This window comes from Microcebus murinus, chromosome 11, assembly GCF_040939455.1.
Source record: "Microcebus murinus isolate Inina chromosome 11, M.murinus_Inina_mat1.0, whole genome shotgun sequence".
In the NCBI taxonomy this organism is placed as follows: Eukaryota; Metazoa; Chordata; class Mammalia; order Primates; family Cheirogaleidae; genus Microcebus; species Microcebus murinus.
This window is the reverse complement of record NC_134114.1, coordinates 53,873,873-53,895,928: the sequence shown is the minus strand read 5'-3', so window position 1 is coordinate 53,895,928 and position 22,056 is coordinate 53,873,873. Positions and strand designations below refer to the sequence as shown.

General features: G+C 34.8%; 1 protein-coding gene and 1 pseudogene across 1 annotated transcript in view; one reads left to right on the top strand and one right to left on the bottom strand.

Annotated features, from left to right (window-relative positions):
* ANKRD31 (ankyrin repeat domain 31) overlaps positions 1–22,056 on the top strand; it is a 101,638-nt gene that overhangs the window by 15,449 nt on the left and 64,133 nt on the right. Inside the window, exons 3-5 of the mRNA XM_076007906.1 lie at positions 4,508–4,617; positions 13,233–13,270; positions 17,895–17,971. Of these exons, the coding sequence (XP_075864021.1) occupies positions 4,508–4,617; positions 13,233–13,270; positions 17,895–17,971 (225 nt within the window). The remainder of the gene's footprint in view (positions 1–4,507; positions 4,618–13,232; positions 13,271–17,894; positions 17,972–22,056) is intronic.
* LOC105881917 (small ubiquitin-related modifier 2-like) lies at positions 2–4,177 on the bottom strand (annotated as a pseudogene).

Genomic DNA, 22,056 nt, shown 5'->3' with positions numbered 1-22,056 from the left:
CTTATTCTTCTAGACTAAAATTAAAGAATACAAATCCTTGGTAGACATATTTTTAAAAAGTTCCTTTCATCTACTAATTCTCCATTTCCTGAGCCCACTTTTAGATTGATTTAAACATTTATAGAAAAATCTATCACTGATAGTCACCATTCAGAAAGATCAATTCTGCAGTAGCTGTTTAAATGGTAGGTTATTTGCTTTCATAGTTTTTTCCTGTGTTCCCCTCCCTTTTTTTTATTTTGGAGGATGTCGGGGAATAAGTGTAAAATAGAAGAAAAATTTCCTTAACACCCATGAAGGTCTCCTAACTTTTGTGTATTGTTTTATAGTTCACAAAGTCTTTTCATTGTACATCATCTCACCTGATTTTTTTTTTTTTTTTTTTTTTTTTTTTGAGACAGAGTTTCACTCTTGTTTCCCTGGCTAGAGTGCTGTGGCATCAGCCTCAGCCTCCCGAGTAGCTGGGACTATAGGCATGCACCACCATGCCCGGCTAATTTTTTCTATATATTTTTAGTTGGCCAATAAATTACTTTCTATTTTTAGAGAGATGGGTTCTCACTCTTGCTCAGGCTGGTCTCAAACTCCTAAGCTCAAATAATCCGCCCGCCTCGGCCTCCCAGAGTGCTAGGATTACAGGCGTGAGCCACCACGCCTGGCCCATCTCACCTGATAATCCCAGTAAAAAGTTACAGTTTCATCTTGGAGTGTTTTTTATTACATGTAATTGGAAAGGACAATGTGTAATATTGCCTCCAGAATACCTTCTTATGATATATAAAGTGCCACTAGGAAGGCGTTGCGTAAGACATTTGTTTCAATATTCCACCAAATTTTTTGTCTTTCGCTTTCCATTTCCAAATGATAGATCTTTACTGTTTTGCTGATTATTAAAAGTATAAAATACTTTTAAAATACAGAAGTATATAATGTACAAAGTGAACATTCCCATCCCCTGCTCTTCCCTATAATTCCCCTCTCAGTGATTGCCAGTGTTTAGTATTTGTATATCCTTCCAGACTTTATAAATATATTTTTTCATAATTGGTATCGTACTCTGTGCATTTCTTTCCTTATCTATGTTGATCTACCTCAACCTTTTATTTTTATTTTTTCATTTTAAACAAGTTTACTTAAACAACAAGATCCTTAATCCAAAGGAAAACTGATATTCATTTTTTAGAATAATTTATCCCTACTTAAAGATAGATTACATACAACAGCTATATACAAAAAAGTTATAATATTATCCTTAGTTTTCCAGTAGTAAATGAGAAACATTAAAGTCTACCAATTGAACAAGGTATGTCAGGATTTTTTGTTGTTGGGGTTTTTTTTGTTAAAATAGAGCAAAATAACTTACTGAAATATAAAGATAAGAGCTGAGTGAGCATGATACTGATGGAGAAAGGGGGTATTTTCACAGAACCAGTATTTTTTCCCATCTCAACTCCATTTGATGTCAATCAAAACTTATCATTGGCCACGTAAAACAAAAAAAATGTAATACGCTTGTGCACATATACCAGTTACTTTATGTACAATGAAGGAATTAGAAAGAAGAAAAGGAAAGAATAAAGAGAACCATACTGTAGTAGTCAAGATGTGGTAGAACTGAATTGTTTTCTAATTGCAAATGTGTTTGTGGTCTGTAAGAATAGAGTTCTGGGCCAGGCGCTGTGGTTCACGCCTGTAATCCTAGCACTCTGGGAGGCCGAGGTGGGCGGATTGCTCAAGGTCAGGAGTTCGAAACCAGCCTGAGCAAGAGCGAGACCCCATCTCTACTATAAATAGAAAAAAATTAATTGGCCAACTAATATATATAGAAAAAATTAGCTAGGCATGGTGGCACATGCCTGTAGTCCCAGCTACTCAGGAGGCTGAGGCAGAAGGATTGCTTGAGCCCAGGAATTTGAGGTTGCTGTGAGCTAGGCTAACGCCATGGCACTCACTCTAGCTGGAGCAACAGAGTGAGACTCTGTCTCAAAAAAAAAGAATAGAGTTCTGGAGCAAAGTAACAGGTTTTCTTTTAAGTAGACACTTCCTGTCTGCTACTGGAGCATACCAATTTTATCTTCATCCTCCATTCATACCTATACAGGTATGTCTATTTCATTGATTGGCTGCCTATCAAATCAGAATCCGATCTGTCTCATTGACAGACCCTATCATTCACAATAGGTTTCATTAGTTTATTAAGTGTTGTGTGGCTCTTAATCTTAAACTGCATCACAGAACTGTCCTGCCTGCCACCTTCAAATTAACATGATCGTTGTTCTCAGTCTTAACTTCTTCCTTGGGCTTGTTTGTTGACCATGGGAAGTGCCAGAGTCTCCTCAGCTGCCACTATACAAAAGAGATATCAAGTCCATGTTGAAGGAGCTTACTTCAGCCTTTTAAATTGCTACATATTCTTCCATTGTATGAATATACCATATTTAATTAATTAATGATATTTATGATGTTTCTCAATACTGTTACAACTATGAATATCCTATTTGTACCTTTGCCTACTTTTCTGATTATTTCCTTAGAATAGTTATCTGAAAGTAGATTTTCTTTGAAGGGGTGTACATGTGTCAGCTCTTGACGTATATTATCCCCTAAAAAGATGTGTTTTTCCCCCTAGAACCAAGACAAGACACATTCAGTCTTTGCCAAATAAAAAGTATCTGGTTATTTCAATTTGTATTTTCAAAAAGTATCAGGGTTAGGCCTATTTCAATATTGATCATTTATAATTATTTTTATATGTAAATTATCTGCATACATCTCCTAATTATTTTCATTTCATTACTGATTTATAAGAACATTTGATATATTAAAAATAGCAAACCTTTGTTTTATATATAGCAAATAGTTTTACTCAGTTTCCTGGTTATTTTTTAATATTATTCATGATATATTTTGTAGTGAAGAAATTTTAAGTTTTTGTATAGTAAAACTGTCTTTTTATTTTTTTGTCAAAACTAGAAATACTTTACCTACCTCTAAACCATAAACATATATTCTTTTATCTTTATTTCCATTTATTACATTTATAGTTTTTACATTTATGTTTTTAATCTGTTTGGAATATTTTGGCATATGGGAAAGGTAGGGCTCTAACTTTATTTTTTCAAATGCTTTACCAGTTGTCCCAATATTATTTATTGAATAATCCATCTTGTTGCCACTGTTTAAAATGCCATTGTTGTCATATATTAAATTCCCAGATATATATAGGCCTGTTTCCCACTCTTTGTTTTGTTTCATCTATCTATTTGACTATTTCTATACCATCACTGCATTATTTTATTCTTAGCTTTTAGTATATTTCTGTATCTGGTAGGGAAAATGTCCTCCCACATAGAGTAGCTGACTATAGCATTCATCCTAAACTTTTTTGGTACAAACAGCAAGCTCAGTACAGTATGAGACTTTAACCACTGTGTCCTTCCAATTTACCCTCTTCCAAATTTCATTGGTGGGATTAGCTCTGAGCTTGGTGGTTTTTAGAACTCTGATGGAAGAAATCCATATGGTTACTTCTGAGGGAGCCTTTCCTATGTTGAGTGACAAGCTGTGTTTCAGCTTGGGGTGCTGTAACAAAATTCTATAGACTGGGTGGTTTAAACTGCAGACATTTATTTCTCATAGTTCTAGGGGATGGGAAGTCCAAGATCAAGGTGGTGGCATATTTAGTTCTTGGTGGGGGCCTCTTTCTGGATTGCAGGTGGCTGCTGTATTGCTGTGTGCTCACATGACCTTTTCTTTGTGCTCAGAGAGAGCTCTGGTTTCTCCACCTTTTAAAAATAAAGATGCTAATCACATGAGAGATTATGAGGGCTGTACCTTCAAAACCTCATCTAACCCTAATTACCTCCCAAAGGTCCTACCTCCTATCATCACATTGGAAGTCAGGGCTTTAGTGTATGAATTTGAGGGGGGACGCAGTCAGTCCATAACAAGCTGTTTACTACTGCTTCATTTTCCTTTAATCCAATCCCATGTTTTGATCTATGGAGGGCATATTTCCTTTTTTCCCATTGCTACTTCAGATTTTAAAGAACCCAAAAAACTAACCATTTCTTTGAATACTTTTCTAGGAACTTGGAAGGGAAGAAAAATTAAAATATGGGCTCGATTTGTCATTTTGAAACAAATCTCTGGCATTGTTTGAATTACGTACTAGCATTATGTGTTCTAAAAAATGACCTAAAATGAAGTTAAAAAAAGAAATTATTTGTGGTTCTTAAGTCTATATAATTTTCTATACCTATTCTTCACCTTCATTCATCCTGAGACAAAGAAATATCAAGTATTATTTTGTTCAGTATACTATATCTGTTTCCTCCTAATTAATAATTTAAAAACATTAACACATAAAAGTGGCAGTTATGAAATTATGATATACAAGATGATTTTTAATGATATTTTGCCATATCTATAAAATCCTTAGGTCACTGTCAATGACCTAAGAGCAATAAAACTATTGCAAATGATATATGATTATATTTCATTCTAGGTATGCCTTCTCCTGAGATTCAACCTGGGTTCACACTCAGAGAGGATCTGCAAGAGCAAACAAATAAAAATAAGATGATGTGTGTTCTTAGTGAGGATACAATATTACAGGTGTGTAGCATGTTGGCTGAATACATACTTATTAAAAATTGGAAATGCTATCTCTTAGAGTGGCAAATTACTAATGATAATTCTTTTTATCTATTATTTTGCCTTTCTACTCTTCCTTTATTATTTATTGAGAGGTTTTTACCTCTCTTAACCAGTAATTCTATTTTTTTGCTGCAAGTTTGATGAAAGCCAGTTGTTTTAGGAGGGAGGATTTAAATACAACTGACCTTTGAACAATTTGAGGGGTAGGGGAACTGACCACCCCACACCCTGCCTTATGTAGTAAAAAATCTACATATAACTTTCAACACCTCAAAAACTTAACTACTAATAGCCTACTGTTGACTGGAAGCCTTACTGATAACATAAAAAATGCATATTTAGTATGTTGTATGTATTATATACTGTATTCTTACAATAAAGTAAGAGAGAAAGGGAAATGTTATTAAGAAAAATCATAAGAGAAATTAATATATTTACTATTCATTAAATGGAAGTGGATCATCATAAAGCTGTTCATCTTCATCTTCATGTTGAGTAGGCTGAGGAGGAGTAAGAAGAGGGCTTGATTTTGCTTTCTCAGGGGTGGCAGAGGTGGAAGAAAATCTGTTTACGTGAACCTGCAAAATTCAAACCTTTATTGTTCAAAAGTCAACAGTATTTCCTGTTTTCCTCTCTTATGCCTTTTGTATTTTTCTCTTTTTGGTAGATATGTGGAAGTGAGAAGAATAAAGGTTAAAATAGGATATAATAATTACAATTTTCATTTCCATTTCATGTCAGAGATCATCTTAAACTTGTGAAGAAGATATTTGTTTGTATAGTGTAATTTGACATATGGGCCGCTGAAAAGACCCTTCTGTTGTCTTATGTGTGTGAGCATATGTCTATATACACACACACACTTCCTAAGACTTTTTATTTGTTTTTTTTAAATGCAAACATCACAGGGGAAAGTAAAGGATAATTCAGTCAGCATCTTGGCATAAATAAGTTAGCTAACTAGGCCAGGTGCAGTGTCTCATGCCTATAATCCCAGTACTTTGGGAGGCCGAGGCTGAAGGACTACTTGAGCCCAGGAATTTGAGACAAACCTGAGCACCATAGCAAGACCCCATATCTACCAAAAAACATTTTTTAAAAAAATAGCCAGGCATGGTGGCGTGCACCTGTAGTCCTAGCTACTTGTAGTAAGCTGAAGCAGGAGTATTGCCTGAGTGCAAGAGTTTGGGTTGAGGTGAGCTGTGATTGTGCCACTGCACTCCAGCATGGGCAACAGACTGAGAACCTGTCTTGAAAAAAGCAATAAGCAAGAAATTAAAAAAAACTAAACTTGGCTGGGCACAGTGGCTCACACCTGTAATCCTAGCAATCTGTGAGGCTGAGGCAGGAGGACTGCTTAAACTCAGTTTCAGACCAGCCCGAGCAACAGTGAGACCCTGTCTCTACTTAAAAAATAGAAAAAATTAGCCGGGTGTGTTGGTGAGATCCTGTAGTCCCAACTACGCAGAAGACTGAGGTAGGAGGATCACTTGAGCCCAGGAGTTGGAGGTTGCTGTGAGCTAGGCTGACGCTACTGCACCCTAGCCTGGGTGACAGAGTGAGAATCTGTCTCAAAAAAAAAAAAACAAAAAACAAAAAACTAAATTTGGGTACCTCAGTCTGATAGAAAGATATTTTAAGCAAATATTATCATCAAGGTACTTAAAACACTTATTGAATACTAGTAGTGGGTATTCTGTTCTATTGAATGTGAGGGTAGTGTGTGAGACATGCTGATGTCCTGGAGATCCAGGATTGGTTGGGCTGATCTGGCTGGTGAGAGTTCTTCCACTCCACTCCAGGTAATCTATGACTCAGTGAAAGAGAATGATCTCAGATAGAAGATTGTTTTTTTATTAAAGGTGTATAAATAGATTTGCTCCTTTTCCTGATCCTCTGAATTAACACAATTAACCTTTCTTTCACCTCTCACACCCTACCCCCAAAATAAAACAACAAGGAAACTCTACAGTTTAATGGTCTGATCAGAATATGGGGTGGGTAGGGCCAGGAGAAAAATGCAGTCAATATATCAAAATGATAGAAAGCAATTTGTGTCCCTTATAAAAGAATTGATTGAAATGTGTCCTTGCATATTGTTAATTAACAATTGAACAACTCCAGCCCCCACTGTATTCAGTGGCATTAGCTCTTGGGTGGCAGTTCTTTGTATAGAGGAGGAAATAAAGTCAGCTGTCAGGAGCAAGCTTCCTTCTTAACTTGGTTTCTTATCTTTTGCATTTACCTTATATAGGGTCAAGTGAATAATTTGCCCTCAAAAGGAAAGTTACTGGTCCTTTAGTAAGATAAGTGAATATTACACATATTTGAAAACATTGCTTTGTGGAGACACAGAAATACCTAGTAGTAAGTAAACTCTGTTGAGTTAATCCTTGGGAGTTTCTAGGTTTATCTCTTGAAATTCCTTCTTCTCTCTAGGTGAGCTTTATAAAGCTTGCTTGGGAAATACATACATGTGGAATCCATGTAACCTTACATGTGTAGGGATGCATTATCAATAAATAACATTGAACATTAATTGGAGAAGATTAAGGCTCTCATAATACTTTATTATTATTATTTTTGTTATATGACTATATTAGTGATCACTAAAGTACATGCAAGTTCAGGTTAATGGCTTTATTTTCAGAAAGCTTTATTATTGATCATAGAAACAAACATAGAGGGCTCCCAAAGAGAGGTCTTTTTCTAAAGATCTTTGATGCTGACAACATATTTAAGGTAAGAATTCCTTTTAAAGTGATGAAAGTCAGTATATTGTGAAATCTTAAAATGGAAGCATTTTATCTTTTTAGAAAGTATAAAAGAAAATAAAAATCTTAGGACTCCTACCCCCTAATTCCTTACGGAAAAAAGAAGGTCAAGCATGGGGGCTGAGTCATGCAACATCTCCTTCGAAATGAATAGCTGTTAATAACATTATGCATTAGCCATATCTCCACTGGAAAGGTAGAAGGCCTTAGGCATCTACGAAGGACTGTCCCCAGCAAACAGATTCTTTGCTGGCATAATTGATTCTTCCTTTACTCCCTTTTTCTCTTCAAACATTCACCTTATCTTTTGTAAAATGTAGATTTCTCGGGCCTCACAAGAATGTAACCATTTGCTTCATTACCCACCCCCTCCTCCTTTTTCTTTCTGTATGCTCTCTCTCCTTAAATACTGAGTTCCTAAATCCCTCTCTGGAAAAAAGAGTCACAGATGCCTGTGTAGCTTGAGTTTTTCCCAGGTGCGTCCTCAAACTTTGGCTTATTTATTTATTTATTTGTATTTCAGCATATTATAGGGGTACAAATGTTTAGGTTACATATATTGCCTTTGCCCCACCCAGAGCTTCAAGTATGTCCAGCCCCCAGAGAGTGTGCACTGAACCCATTAGGTGTGTATATACCCATTTCCTCCTCCCCCACATCTGCCTGACACCTATGAATGTTACTACTATATGTGCACTTAAGTGTTGATCAATTAATACCAAGTTGATGGTGAATATATTTGGTGCTTGTTTTTCCATTCTTGGAATACTTCACTTAGTAGAATGGGCTCCAGATCTATACAGGATGATATAAAAGGTGCTAGATCACCATTGTTTTTTTATGGCTGAGTAGAACTCCATGGTATACATATACCATGGAGTTTTATTAATGTTTTATTAACGTTTATTAACATTTTATTAACGCACTCATGTATTGATGGGCACTTGGAATTGTTTCCACATTTTTGCAATTGTGAATTGTGCTGCTGTCAACATTCTAGTGCAGATGCCTTTTTTATAGAATGTTTTTTTTTTTCTTTGGGTAAATGCTCAGTAATGGGATTGCTAGATCAAATGGTAGTTCTACATGTAGCTCTTTGATGTATCTCCATATTACTTTCCACAAAGGTTATACTAGTTTGCAGTCCTACCAGTAGCGTGTGAGTGTTCCTATCTCTCCACAGCTACACCAACATTTATTGTTTTGGGACTTTTGGATAAAGACCATTCTCATTGGAGATAACTGATATCTCATTGTGGTTTTGATTTCCATTTCCCTAATGATTAGAGATGTTGAGTATTTTTACATTTGTTTGTTGGCCATTAATCTATCTTCTTTCTAAAAGTTTCTGTTCATATTCTTTGCCTACTTCTTGATAGAGTTGTTTGATTTTGTCTTGCTTATTTTCCTGAGTTCTATATAGATTCTAGTTATCAGCCCTTTATTAGATGTGTAGCATGCACATATTTTCTCCCATTTTGTAGGTTGTCTGTTTGCTCTCGTGATAGTTTCCTTGGCTATGCAGAAGCTTTTTAATTTGATCAGGTCCCATTTATTTATTTTTGTTGTTGATGTGATTGCCTTTGGGGTCTTCTTCATAAATTCTTTGCCTAGGCCAATGTCTATAAGGGTTTTTCCAACCTTTTCTTCTAGAATTCTTATAATTTGATGCCTGAAGTTTAAGTCTGTTATTCACCATGAGTTGATTTTTGTGAGAAGTGAAAGGTGCAGATCTTGTTTCAGTCTTCTACATGTGGCTATCCAGTTTTCACAGCACCATTTATTGAACAAGGATTCTTTTCCCCAGTGTGTATTTTTATCTGCTTTGGCAAAGATTAGATAGCTGTATGAGGATGGTTTTATATCTGGGTTCTCGGTTCTCTTTCATTGGTCTATATCTCTGTTCTTGTGCCCTGCTGTTTAAGTTACTATAGCCTTATAATATAGCTTGAAGTCTGGTAAATTGATGCCTCCCAATTTGTTTCTTTTGTTTAAGAGTGCTTTTATCATACTGTGTCTTCTCTGTTTCCATATGAAGTTTAGAATTATTTTTTCTAGATCTGCAAAAAATGATGTTGGTATTTTAATAGGGATTGCATTGAATCTGTAGATCACTTTGGGTAGTGTAGACATTTTAACATTGTTGGTTCTGCCAACCCATAAGCATGGTATGGTTTTCCACTTGTTTACATCATCTGCTATATCCTTCCTCAGGGTTTTATAGTTCTCCTTGTAGAGGTCTTTTACCTCCTTAGTTAAATATATTCCTAGAATTGTCTCAAAGAACTGGAAAAGGGTGAGCAAACCAACCTCAAACCCAGCAGAAGAAATAACAAAGATCAGAGTAGAACTAAATGAAATGGGTAACAAACTATATGGAAGATTAATAAAACAAATAGTAGGTTTTTTGAAAAAATAAACAAAATTTACATACCTCTTGCTAGATTAATGAGAAGCATAAAAGAAAGAACTCTAATAAGCTCCATCAGGAATGAAAAAGGAGAAATTACAACTGATACCACAGAAATACAAAATATCATCTATAAATACTGTAAAAACCTCTATGCACAAAAACTTGAAAACATGGAGGAAATAGGCAAATTCTTAGAAACACACCACCTCTCTAGGCTTAATCAGGAAGAAATGGAATTCCTGAACAGACCAATATCAAGTACTGAAATTAAAGTAGCAATAACAAACCTTCCTAAGAAGAAAAGTCCTGGACCAGATGGTTTCACACCTGAATTTTACCAGACCTACCAAGAACTGGTGCCTATCCTGCAAAAATTATTTCACAGCATCAAAAAGGATGGAAACCTCCCCAACACGTTTTATGACCCTGATACCAAAACCAGGAAAGGATAAATCAAAAAAAGAAAACTGTAGACAAGGGGTCCTCAAACTTTTTAAACAGGAGCCCAGTTAACTGTCCCTCAGATGGTTGTAGAGTACGCACTGTGGGCCCGGGATAAGTCGGCTGCTAAGCAGGACAGGTAGTGGCAGCAAAAACACCCAGTGGCCTGGATAAATGCCCTAGGCGGGCAGCATGTGGTGTGCGGGCCGTAGTTTGAGGACGCCTGCTGTAGACCAATGTCCCATGTGAATATAGATGCAAAAATTCTCAACAAAATCCTAGCAAACTGAATTCAGGTGCTTAACAGAAAAATAATCCATCTTGATCAAATGGGCTTCATCCCAGAGATGCAGGGATGGTTCAACATATGCAAATCTATAAATGTAATTCATAACATAAATAGAAGCAAAAACAAAGACCATATGATCCTCTTAATAGACCTAGAAAAAGCAGATGACAAAATTCAACACCTTTTAACGATAAGAACACTTAACAAAATAGGCAGAGGCAGGACTTACCTAAAAATGATAAAAGCTGGTTGGTCCGAGTGCAGTGGTGTTTACAACTAATTGATCACAACCAGTTACAGATTCCTTTGTTCCTTCTCCACTCCCACTGCTCCACTTGACCAGCCTTAAAAAAAAAAAAATAAAAAAAAAAAATAAAAATAAAAATGATAAAAGCCATATATGACAAACCCACAGCCAATATTGTACTGAATGGGGAAAAATTCAAAGCATTCCTGCTTAGAACTGGAACCAGACAAGGTTGCCCTGTATCACCACATCTATTCAACTTAGTGCTGTAAGTCCTAGCCAGCGCAAAATTAGACAAGAGAAGGAAATCAACGGCATCCAAACGGAGGTAGAAGAGGTCAAACTGTTGCTCTTTGCTGACGATATGATCTTATATCTAGAAAACTCCAAAGATTCTACCACGAGACTATTGGAATTGATAAAAAAATTCAGCAAAGTCTCAGGTTACAAAATCAATGTACAGAAATCAGTAGCATTCCTACATGCCAACAACAGTCAAACTGAGAACCAAATCAAAGACTCAATACCCTTCACCATAGCAACAAAGAAAATGAAATACTTAGGAAGATATTTAACCAAACTTTGGCTTAATAAATCTCCATTGATTGAGATCTTTGCCTTAGTCACTTATTTGGATTATCAAAAGGGACACAACAACTTCAAATTTTCTGGTATTTCTTGAGAATTAGGCTGAGTCAGTTTAGCATTTAACACTGTATCACAGATGTCATGTAATTTCTGGTCCTTAGGAAATCTTAGAACTTGGCAAGAATGGCTCCTCAGAATCATCGCATATTAATGAAGAGGAAAAGAACCCAGGAATAAAAAAGGAACACTTCCCTTTCTCTTCACTTAAGTTCCACAAATTTTTTATATTAAATAGAAAGGAGTTATAACAAAGACATAAGGGCTCAAACTGAAAAACTCTTAGAAGAAAACATAGGGGGGAATTATCATGAACAAACTTTGGCAATGATTTGGCAGTGATTTCTTGGACATAACACTAAAAGCACAGACAACAAAAGAAAGAATAGATGATAAGTTGATTTCATGAAAATTAAAAACTTCTGAGCATCAAATGGCACTGTCACCAGCCTGAGCAAGAGTGAGACCACATCTCTATTAGTAATAGAAAGAAATTACTTGGACAGCTAAAAATATATAGAAAAAATTAGCCAGGCATGGTGGCACATGCCTGTAGTCCCAGCTACTCCGGAGGCTGAGGCAAGAGGATTGGTTGAGCCTGGAAGTTTGAGGTTGCTGTGAGCTAGGCTGATGCTATGGCACTCTGGGCACTCTGGGCAGAGTCTCACAAAGTGAGACTCTGTCTCAAAAAAAAAAAAAAAAATGGCACTATTAACACTGTGAAAAAGCAGCCCATGGAATGAGAAGAAAATATTAGTGAATCATATATCTGATCAGGGTTGGTATCCAGAATATATAAAGAATTCTTACAACTCAACTACAGAAAAATAAACAACTGAATTAAAAATGTACAAAAGACTTGAATAGATATTCCACCAGAGAAAATACATGGCCAATAAGCACATGAAAAAATAATCAACATCACTAATCATTAGCAAAATGCAAATCAAAATCATAATGACATACTATTTTACACTCATTAGGATGATAATTATGAAAAAAAAACTCCAGAAAATAACAAATGTTGGCAAGGATGTGGAGAAATTGGAGCTCTTGTGCATTGCAATTGGGATTGTAAAATTGTGCAGCTACTGTGGAAAATGATATGGTGATTCCTTAAAAAATTATGCATAGAATTACCATATGATCCAGCAATTCCACTTCTGAGTATATACCTGAAAGAAGAGAAAGCAAGGACTTGAAAAGGTCTTTGTACACTCATGTTCATAGCAGCTTATTCCCAATAGCCAAAAAAAGGTGCAAGCAATGCAAATGTCCATTGATAGATGAACAGATAAACAAAATGTGGTATGTACAGTGGAATATTATTCAGCCTTAAAAAGGAAGGAAATATAGGTATATGCTACAACATGGTCATAATATGATGAATATTGTATGATTTCTCTTATATGATGTTTCTAGAGTAGTCAAATTAATAGAGACAGGAAGTAAGATGGTGACTGCCATGGCTAGGGAAAGAAGGAAATGGGGAATCAATGTTTAATTATTATAGAGTTTCAGGAAAATGAAATAATTCTGGAAGTGAATGGTAGGTCATGTTTGCCCAACAATGTGAATGTACTTAATGCTACATACCTGTACGTTTAAAAATGGGTAAGAGTAAATTTTATGAGTATTTTACCGCAATTTAAAAAAAGAAGCTAAGAAAGAATAATACAAGAATTATCTTAAATGTTAATTTTTTAGCTTGTTGTATTGGATTAATATTCATCACTTGGAAAAAACTTTTTTTCTTCCTAGCAGCCTCAAGATGAAACCGAGCAAGATAAACCTTTGTTACAGTAAGTATAGTAATTTTTGGCTTCCTTATAACATAGGTATTTTTTTGGTCATTTTGTACATCTGAGTATTCATTTTTTAAGAGTTTTAGAATGATTCTGTTTTTGAATGATTGCCCCTTTAGCAGCATAAATATATGTTGTTTTACAAACATTCTAGATGTTTAATTTCATAAGAATGATTGAATCAGATTAAGGTAAATTCATTCTCTTTCAATATTATTTAAAAAATGAATTTAAAGCAAAACATGAAAGAAGAGTTTGTAAAGTTTACTGAAATTAGACTTCCTACAACTATTATACTTAAAGAGACTATCTCTTCAGTTCTTTTAAAACAGTGGTTCTCAACGTATGGTCTATGGGACCCTGTGGGGTATACATGAGATTCTTTTAACAGCATCTGTGAGGTCAAAACTATTTTTGTAGTAATACTAACTCATTTGCATGTTTCATGCTATTTATGTAAGAGTGGTAAACTCACTAGGTGCTCACAGCATGGGTGGAGAAAGATTTCTCACACAAGGATTAGGATATATAAAAGTAAAAGGTTTATTTTATTTTCTTAAGAGAATGAGAGTGAGAGAAAGAAGGGAGGGGGAGAAAGAGAGAGAGAAGGGAGAAGGCATGGCACCCCAAAGAAAGAGAAAGAAGGTACCTGACCAGAGCCAAGTGGCTTGCCATTTTTTATCGGGACAAAGAGAAGGGGGAAAAAAAGTGATTGCTATCAGTTTATAACAGAAGTGGCTGTGAGATGTCAAAGAGTTGGCTTCTCCCATTTTCCTTTCCCCTGGACACAGGCTTATCACTGGGGATGTGATCTTGTTGGTGATCTCGCCCTTAAGGATATAGTTTTGGGCAGGAACTGAGGCTGGAAGCTCACATCCCTGCTGTCCACTCAGGAACTCTTCAAGGCCATTAAGCAAACTCAAAAACAGTTTAATATATTGGTCTGGTGAAAGTAAAAGAAAAGGATCTACATTTCCCTTCTGTCTGCTCAGCTCTTTTCAGATGTGAAAACAGAACCCTGCGGGGTGCTCATTGGTGAGAGAGCTCATATGACTGATCTTAGCTGTTACTGAGAGACTGTGGGTTAGATAATTTTTTTTTTTCTGTTATTTCATTAGCAAGGCTGTCCTTTCAGTTTACATTCACATGACACTGCTAAAGCAGTTGTGGGTAAAATACTGGAGCCTTAATTGGAATCTGAGCAGTGGCACCAAACAGTAGGCATCATGTTTTTCACTGCCATGGACTTGCAGTTAAAAAAACGACAAAAAAAGCCAGTTTCACTTAACACATTTGTGTTTGGTAAGGCAGAAGAAGTTACTAGTTTTATTAAGTCTCCATCTTTGGTTATATATCTTTTTAATATTCTGTATGATGAAATAGGAAGTATGCTTAAAGCGTTTCTGTGCATAATTGTGTGATGGCTATCTTGAGGAAAGCACTTGTACACTTTTTGTTGTTGTAAGTGTTGTAGAAAACTAGTTTTACCTTTTTATTTAACTTGAAAGAATGACTGACAAACTGTTCATTCACATTTGGGTATGTGGCAGACATTTTCTTGAAAACAAATGAAGTAAGCTAGAAGGAAAACAGCTGATGATATTTGTTGCCACTGACACAATTCAAACTTTCAAGTTAAAATTTTGGAAAATGGTGTCCACCACCTTGACCTTGATGGATTTCCAATACATAAAATATTCTGGTGAGATCACTGGTTACATTTACAAAGGTGATTTTAAGTATTTTATAATGAAATGTGTCAACATTGGGAAGACATGAATAACTCAGTGAATCAGTATTTTCTAAAAGACCAATGCATAATGTTACAAAATCACGAACAGGTAAAAGATCCATTCAAAGTGCCAGATAGACCAATGGGTTTTAATGTAACAGAATACAAAAAGTTCATTAATTTTATTTCAGTTTTTGTATTTTAAGTAACTTAAGAAACTTATCATTTGTAGAATTTTGGTGTAATATTGAACAAGAATATTTATAAAGTTGCAGGGAAAGCTTTCTGTCTGCCCACTGAAGGTTTACTGAAAATGAACTGACAAAAGGCAGATTAATTTTTCAAAAATGCACATGAAACTTATGTACACGGCCAGGGGGGTGGGGGGTGGGAATCACAAGGTGTGTGGTTACTAAATAACCCAATGAAATCCGATGCTTATATACCCTTCTTCTAGGGGAAGGGGAGATGGGAGGTGTAGGAGAAAATGATTTTCAGGGGAAATGAATGAGACCAAAGAACTATGGCCCCAAAGAACCATGGTCTGGGATAGGTTTCTCTGAGCTCTGAAGGAGGTGGCAGGAAGGTAAGGGGTGGAACTTCACTGTGAACAAACTTCTTTTATTATGCAGAGAAAGTGCCAGGTAATCTTTTGGAGCTGTCTTCAGAAGAATAGATGAAAAGTTTGGGCATGGTATTGGGTGGGGGGGGGGTGGTGTTTAGAGACTTTTAGTCTTTTCTCTGATGATTAATCTTTTCTGGTTATTTAATGAGATTCCTGGGGAGGGAACTTAAGACAACTGCATTATTTTAAGATGTTTTCTGAGTGAGGTAAGGAAATTCTGAAGAGAGTCCTTCCAGGCACTTTGGGAAAGAAAGGATCAGAGAGACAAAGGCAGGGTGGCAGGATAGGGAGGGGAAAATCAGAGAGAGAGAGACCTTGGTTCTGAGCCTTATATTTAGAGCCTTTCAATTTTCTTTAACTCAAAGCACTCAGCATGCCAAAGTGTCATATTTGGGGTTGTTATTTTTTATGCCCCCCAAATATTCATAATTATCCAAAAAGACTACTACAATACTCTTCCTTTTTCCAACTGCATATCTGCGTGAGGCCAGATTTTTGTTACATACTTCAAACAAAACAATACATAGCAATAGATTGAATGCAGTAGCAGATATAAGATGATAATCATATTCTATTAAGCTGTACCTTAAAAAGATCTTTTAAAATGCAAAACATTACAACTTTTGTCACTAATTTTTTTATTTTGGAAAATGTAATTTTTCATAAAAATGTGTTTACATGTTCCTGGATTATTGCTGTCATTTAAAAATTAACAATTAAATGTTTTATTCATTTAAATTTCTAATATTTAAGTATAAGTAAATCTAAGCCACATAAACAAAAGCTCTTTGGGATTATCAATAATTTCTGAGTGTAAAGGAGTCTGAAGATCAGAAAGTTTGAGAACCACTATTCTAAAATAACCCTTTTACCCAATATATTAGCAATATGAATTCATTTACAGAAATGGGAAAAAAAAAGGCTGAAAAAGACTTAACATAATTTCCCTATCTTACTGCCTGGAGAACCATTGTTGACATATTTGTACAATGTATTTTAGGCTTTATATACATTTTTGGTTTTGTTCATACTTTCTACAGAATTGGGATCATCCTGCAGATAGTTTTATAACCTGTTTTCAAATTTTAAGTAATATTTTTATCTTAGTTATTTTCTAATGTTGTTAATTTTTTTAAAAATGTGTTTTAATGACCTCATAATATTTTATTGTATGACCAACTATACTATAATTCATTTAATTTTTCCTCTACTGTTGGACATTTAGGTTGTTTGCAATCTTGTCTAATATAAATAACTATTTGTAATAATTTAGATGGAACTCTGCTCTATTTTCAGACTTATGTCTTAAATACTATTTTGCAATTAAGGCAAATACCCTGTTGTTAACTCAAAATATGATTTTATTTTGTTTTCAATCAGCTTGTTCTTTCTGAAGAATCACATTTTAGGGGAAAAATCAGCATTATTCTCTATTTGCCTTATAGAAATTATCATTCTATATGAGTAGTTTCATGTCCATTTTCAAGAAAGCTCATATTGATTTCTTTTTGGACAGGAGAGAATGCTCAATTTATTATTCTTGCTTAGGATTCAAGTAGCTATGCCTGGTGAATAAAAACTGCTCTTAAAACAGCTGAAACAAGAGGCTTTTTTTTTTTTTTTTTTGTAGAAGGAAGATATCTTGATTGCATTTATGCAGTAAATTAGGCTGAGGAAAAAAATAGCTGATTGCCTTTCTTCAATCAACTTTTAATTATCAAAGGGCAGATGATCAAAATTGCAGATTAGTCATGGCCTTTATTTTGTTTCCAGTGTCATCTCTTCAGTATTTTTTACCTTTTCTTTGCTTGATGTCAAATACAAGCATGATAAATAATGTCTGAGATGTTTCCCATTAATGACTTTCACTTACTTCTAAAACTGTAACGACAAACTATCAGTGTATTTGAGAATGTAGATAGTCAGACTACTTAATTTTTTCCCTGACCCTTCTACCTCTATTTGGCAGACAGTCACCTCTAAAGTTGCTTTCAGATCTAAATGTAGTTTAGCTTGTGTACACCTCAATTTGTGTATTAATTTTTAAACTCTCTCCTTCATTTTTGTAATCACTTAAAAGGTAAATGTTAATGAAATGATAATAACTGTAAAAATAATTAGAATGATGTAGCACAAATATATCCTGTTTGGAAAGCCCTTTAAGTGAAAAAAGTTTAAATTATATTTGAATAAGAAACTGTGTTTTTTTTCTTTCCATTTCAAAATTTATTTTTATTTATTAATTAATTGATTCATTTTTTTAGGACTAGAAAGAATTATCCAATGTTCACTGTGTCATTTCCACAAGCTGGACTTTCACTCAACCACCAAAACACTGGAGGTATGTTTTTATGGGTGAAATCATATAAAGAAAATTTATCTTTGCCTAAAAGTAGAAGGCTTAGTTAGATATGAATTTATTTACAACTAGGTTGGTCTACTATACCTATTTTTTTTAGAGATGGGGTCTTGCTATGTTGCCCAGGCTGGCCTTGAACTCCTGGACTCACACAATTAATTCTCCTGCCTCAGCCTCCTGAGTAGCTGGGACTACAGGCATGTACCATCATACCCAGCTTACTATACATTTTTAAATATGAAATCAGTGTTGCTATTGGCCTTGGATCATGGTGTATAGAATTGCTTATGAGAGCAACAGCTCGGGTGCAATCAATCAGTACCTGCTACTCCAAATGTGATTTTGGAGCTCAAATTTGAAAACAATGTTTGCTTCCTCTGTTTATAACATTTTAAATATATATGTCAAGGCTTTCTTGACTAGCAGTCACATAGGCCTTGGTGTTGTCTTGGTGTCAGCTATATCAGGGGATGACTGTCTTTCTGAGGTGTCTCCCAGTAATGGATCCAGAGTGAATTTCATGTATGTTGTGTCACAGTGTAGTAATTATTCATAGTGTTCAACAAAACCGTGTATTATAAGAAAGGACATGATAAAAAATTGGAAAAGATAAATTTAAAAATCTTTCTCTTCTCCTGCTCTGTTGTTACTACAACAAAGCAGTACCACTTTTGTCCACCACCAGCTCTTACATGTGCTTTTAGTGCGTAGAGTTTGGTCTGTAATATTATTTGTTTATTCTTCTAACAAATATTTATTGAGCCTTATATGTGCCAGGTGTGTGGGTACTATGAGTGTATGAATGCTAAATAAACAAGGGATTCTTAAAGGATAGGTGACCCATCTTGGAGCATGAAGATATCATGATGAGTCTGAACATCCTATCTTTGCTGAAAAGCCAGGATACTTTCAAGGATGTCTGGGGGCAGTGCTGAAAGAATAAAGGGCTAGTTCATTGGTGCTTCTATTGGCCAAGCTGTGACAAATTAAGTAGGGGAAAAAATCCAATAGTTTATAGTTGATTAAATAATTTTGAAAAGACCACGAGTTCATAATGATACTCAAAAAATGTTAAGAGTTTACAAAACATTGTCTTATTACCAAAAAGTCACTATAGGTAGGATATTTAAAAGTTTTAATGATGTTTAGAAATAGGGACCTGTTAATATATGTGCATTTTGGTTTTTTTAATTAAATACATGTCTATTTATAAAACATAGGATATTTTTGTTTATCACTGTTTAAGTAGAGAAAGAAGAAAACAGAGAACTCTGATTAAGTCAAGTAGTCCTGGAAAAAGTAAGAATTGTAACTAAGAAAGGAAGGTCCATGCACACCATATAAGCAATGACCCATAAAACATGTAAGAGGTGGGGTCCCCACATGACAAATTAATCCAACATCAAATTAGGGAGACTTTTTTGCAGGGATTAGATCCTTATCTCTTAAGAAATAAAAGCCTTAGGTGGCTCTGCTTATCATGATAAGTATTAAATGGCTGGCATAAGTTTCCACTGTTACTAACAGGACAAATCAGTATATAGTAAATCACAGGCCAAAAGCTTTTGTAACACTGACCATGTACAACTTGAAGCATTTTGGGGCAAAACATTAGGTTATAAAAAATAATCTTTGTGAAGTTTAAGGTATTTTCTTATGATAGTAAAGTCAGATAATTCACTGCCCAGGTTTGCATCATCTTGAGAGAAATAGTCCCATACCCCAACAGCAAATCAGTAGTCACTAACCCAGATCTTGTCACCTTGGTCAGTCCAAGAAGTTATTTGTTTTCCTTTGGCTCTGAAAGAATTTCTGTAATCCTGGGAAGGTGTCAAAATAAATATTATTTTAATCTTAAGAAGGTATAGGAACAGGTGTGGAAATAAAGAAGAATTAGTTTCACCAAACATAGTGTTATTTTAGAATTAGTGTAAGAGCAGTAATACATTTTATAACCATTGTATTTATGCGCACTTTGTAATCATGTCAAAATGTTAGTTTAGATTGTTTAAGAGAGTTTAAGTTTATAATCAATATTTAAATGTTAAAGAAACACTAATTTTCAAGTTTCCATGTCTTATATATAGAAGTTAAATAAATTAGCCATTAAACAAATATAAGTATAAATAGAAATTGATGTTCCTGTCTAAATACAAAAAGACATTGTGATTTTTAAAAAGTCAAATTAATATCAAACAACCTAATGTAATTCAGACTATGCCAGTTAAGTCCTCCAAATTTAGTAGAAACCTATATAGCACCTTTTGTAAGATACAGTTATAGATAAACCAAAAGAGTCATGTTTATAAAGCTGTAGAGGTGCCATCATAGAGGCTGAAGTCCTTTTTGGCAAAGACGTCTTGAAAAATTTGAGACAAAGATGTCACAGGTGATATCATGCCTTTGGCATTCCTTTTTCTCCCTTGGGTTTTGACCGTGCTTACAGGTGTCAGCAGTAGTTACACAGAAGATCCATTCCCATTTTTCTCATACCTAATCCTAGCATTTATTCAAAGCAAAACAAAACAAAACAAAGAAACAAACAAACAAGGATTTCACTAGGTCATGTATTTCCCATAGCTCCAACCTCCTGCCTATTTGGCCCTTTGAGAGCCGTTAATGCCTTGTGGTGCCTGGTATCTGTGTGCTGTTATCACGCTTCCTTGAACTTCTGAGTCACAAGTCTTATTAGGTGTTACTTTAAAAGTGTCTCATGCACTAGGATTATTGCTTTGTGATATTTCTTGCTGCCCAAAAGCTACTGTGACTAGAGACCCATAGATTTGGCACTTCATTGCAGCTCCCTCTTGCCTTTACTCCTTTCAGAGTGTTCATAACAAGAAGCTCATTTTATTATAATCCCGGACATTAGGTTAAATCACATGTAAGTAAACTATTAAATTGTTAGCTTTTGTAGCTGACTCAATTCTAATACAGTTTGTCTTCTCTCTCTCAATTCAAAGGGTAATTTTAACCAAATTGTAGAAATATAAAAATAAACAAACTATTTTAAACAAATATAATAGCATTGGCTTTAAAATGCTTGTGTGTAAGTTAAAGTGTATGTGGAAGTTAGAACTTAGCTCCTCTGTTCATTTCATTGCATTTGACCCTTTAGAATTATTTCTCATACATACCATTATATTTTATCTCTCTCAAGTGATAAGTAGAAAATATACAAAATCTTTTAATAATTTATTAAAGGATAGACAAGAATTCAAGAAGAATTCTTTTTGTATTTGCAAAAACTTTTAAGTAAAATTTATAGTTAGAAAAAATAATTCCTTCTAATTATTTATTTTTAATATAGTAATCAAATTACTATAAAATATTTTATTAATATATCAAATTTTAAAAATAGTAACTTGGCATAAAAGTGATTATTTTGATGATAAAGTTGTTAAAGATAACATGGGAGAAGATGTCTATAGGGTTCTTTCTCTACAACTCAGAAAAGGAAGAAGAGGGTTGCTGGAAGTTAGCTATGCTTCCAGCAAAACAGGTCCCAAGGCAGGATCATCACAAGGGATTTGGAAATAATAGGAAATAAAGAAAGAAATAATATAGATGGAGAAATGATTGAGATGGAGACAAAGTGTAGTTTAAATGATGGGGGAGTTAAGGGGTCTCTAACATTCCCGTGAACTGTGAGACCATGAGTGAAGTCCCACATCAGTATTTATTGTTACAGCAAATAGTTGTCTTTTGTTAGAGAATTTTATGTATACAGTTCAGTTTTTGAGGTTTCCAGAGGAACCTTACCTAATTTTGTCTACAAGAATAAACAGTTACAAAATTTTTCTAAGATAAGCATGTTAAGCCCTAAGTTACAAACAGACCTAGCTGAGCATACAAATTAAAGATAAAATGGATAAAATGAGAACATTGAGTCTGTGTACTACTCTAATCTACTTCTTCTAAACACAGAGACATGTAGTCAGGAGTGAAACAGGAATAGCCTTGAAGTCTAGGGTAGTTCCAGCTTCATGTTGTCTGCTGGGCAGGCATTTTAATCAGCTTCTTTGCCAAGGACCCAAACCAAGCTTCTGCCTTGCAAAAAAACTCAA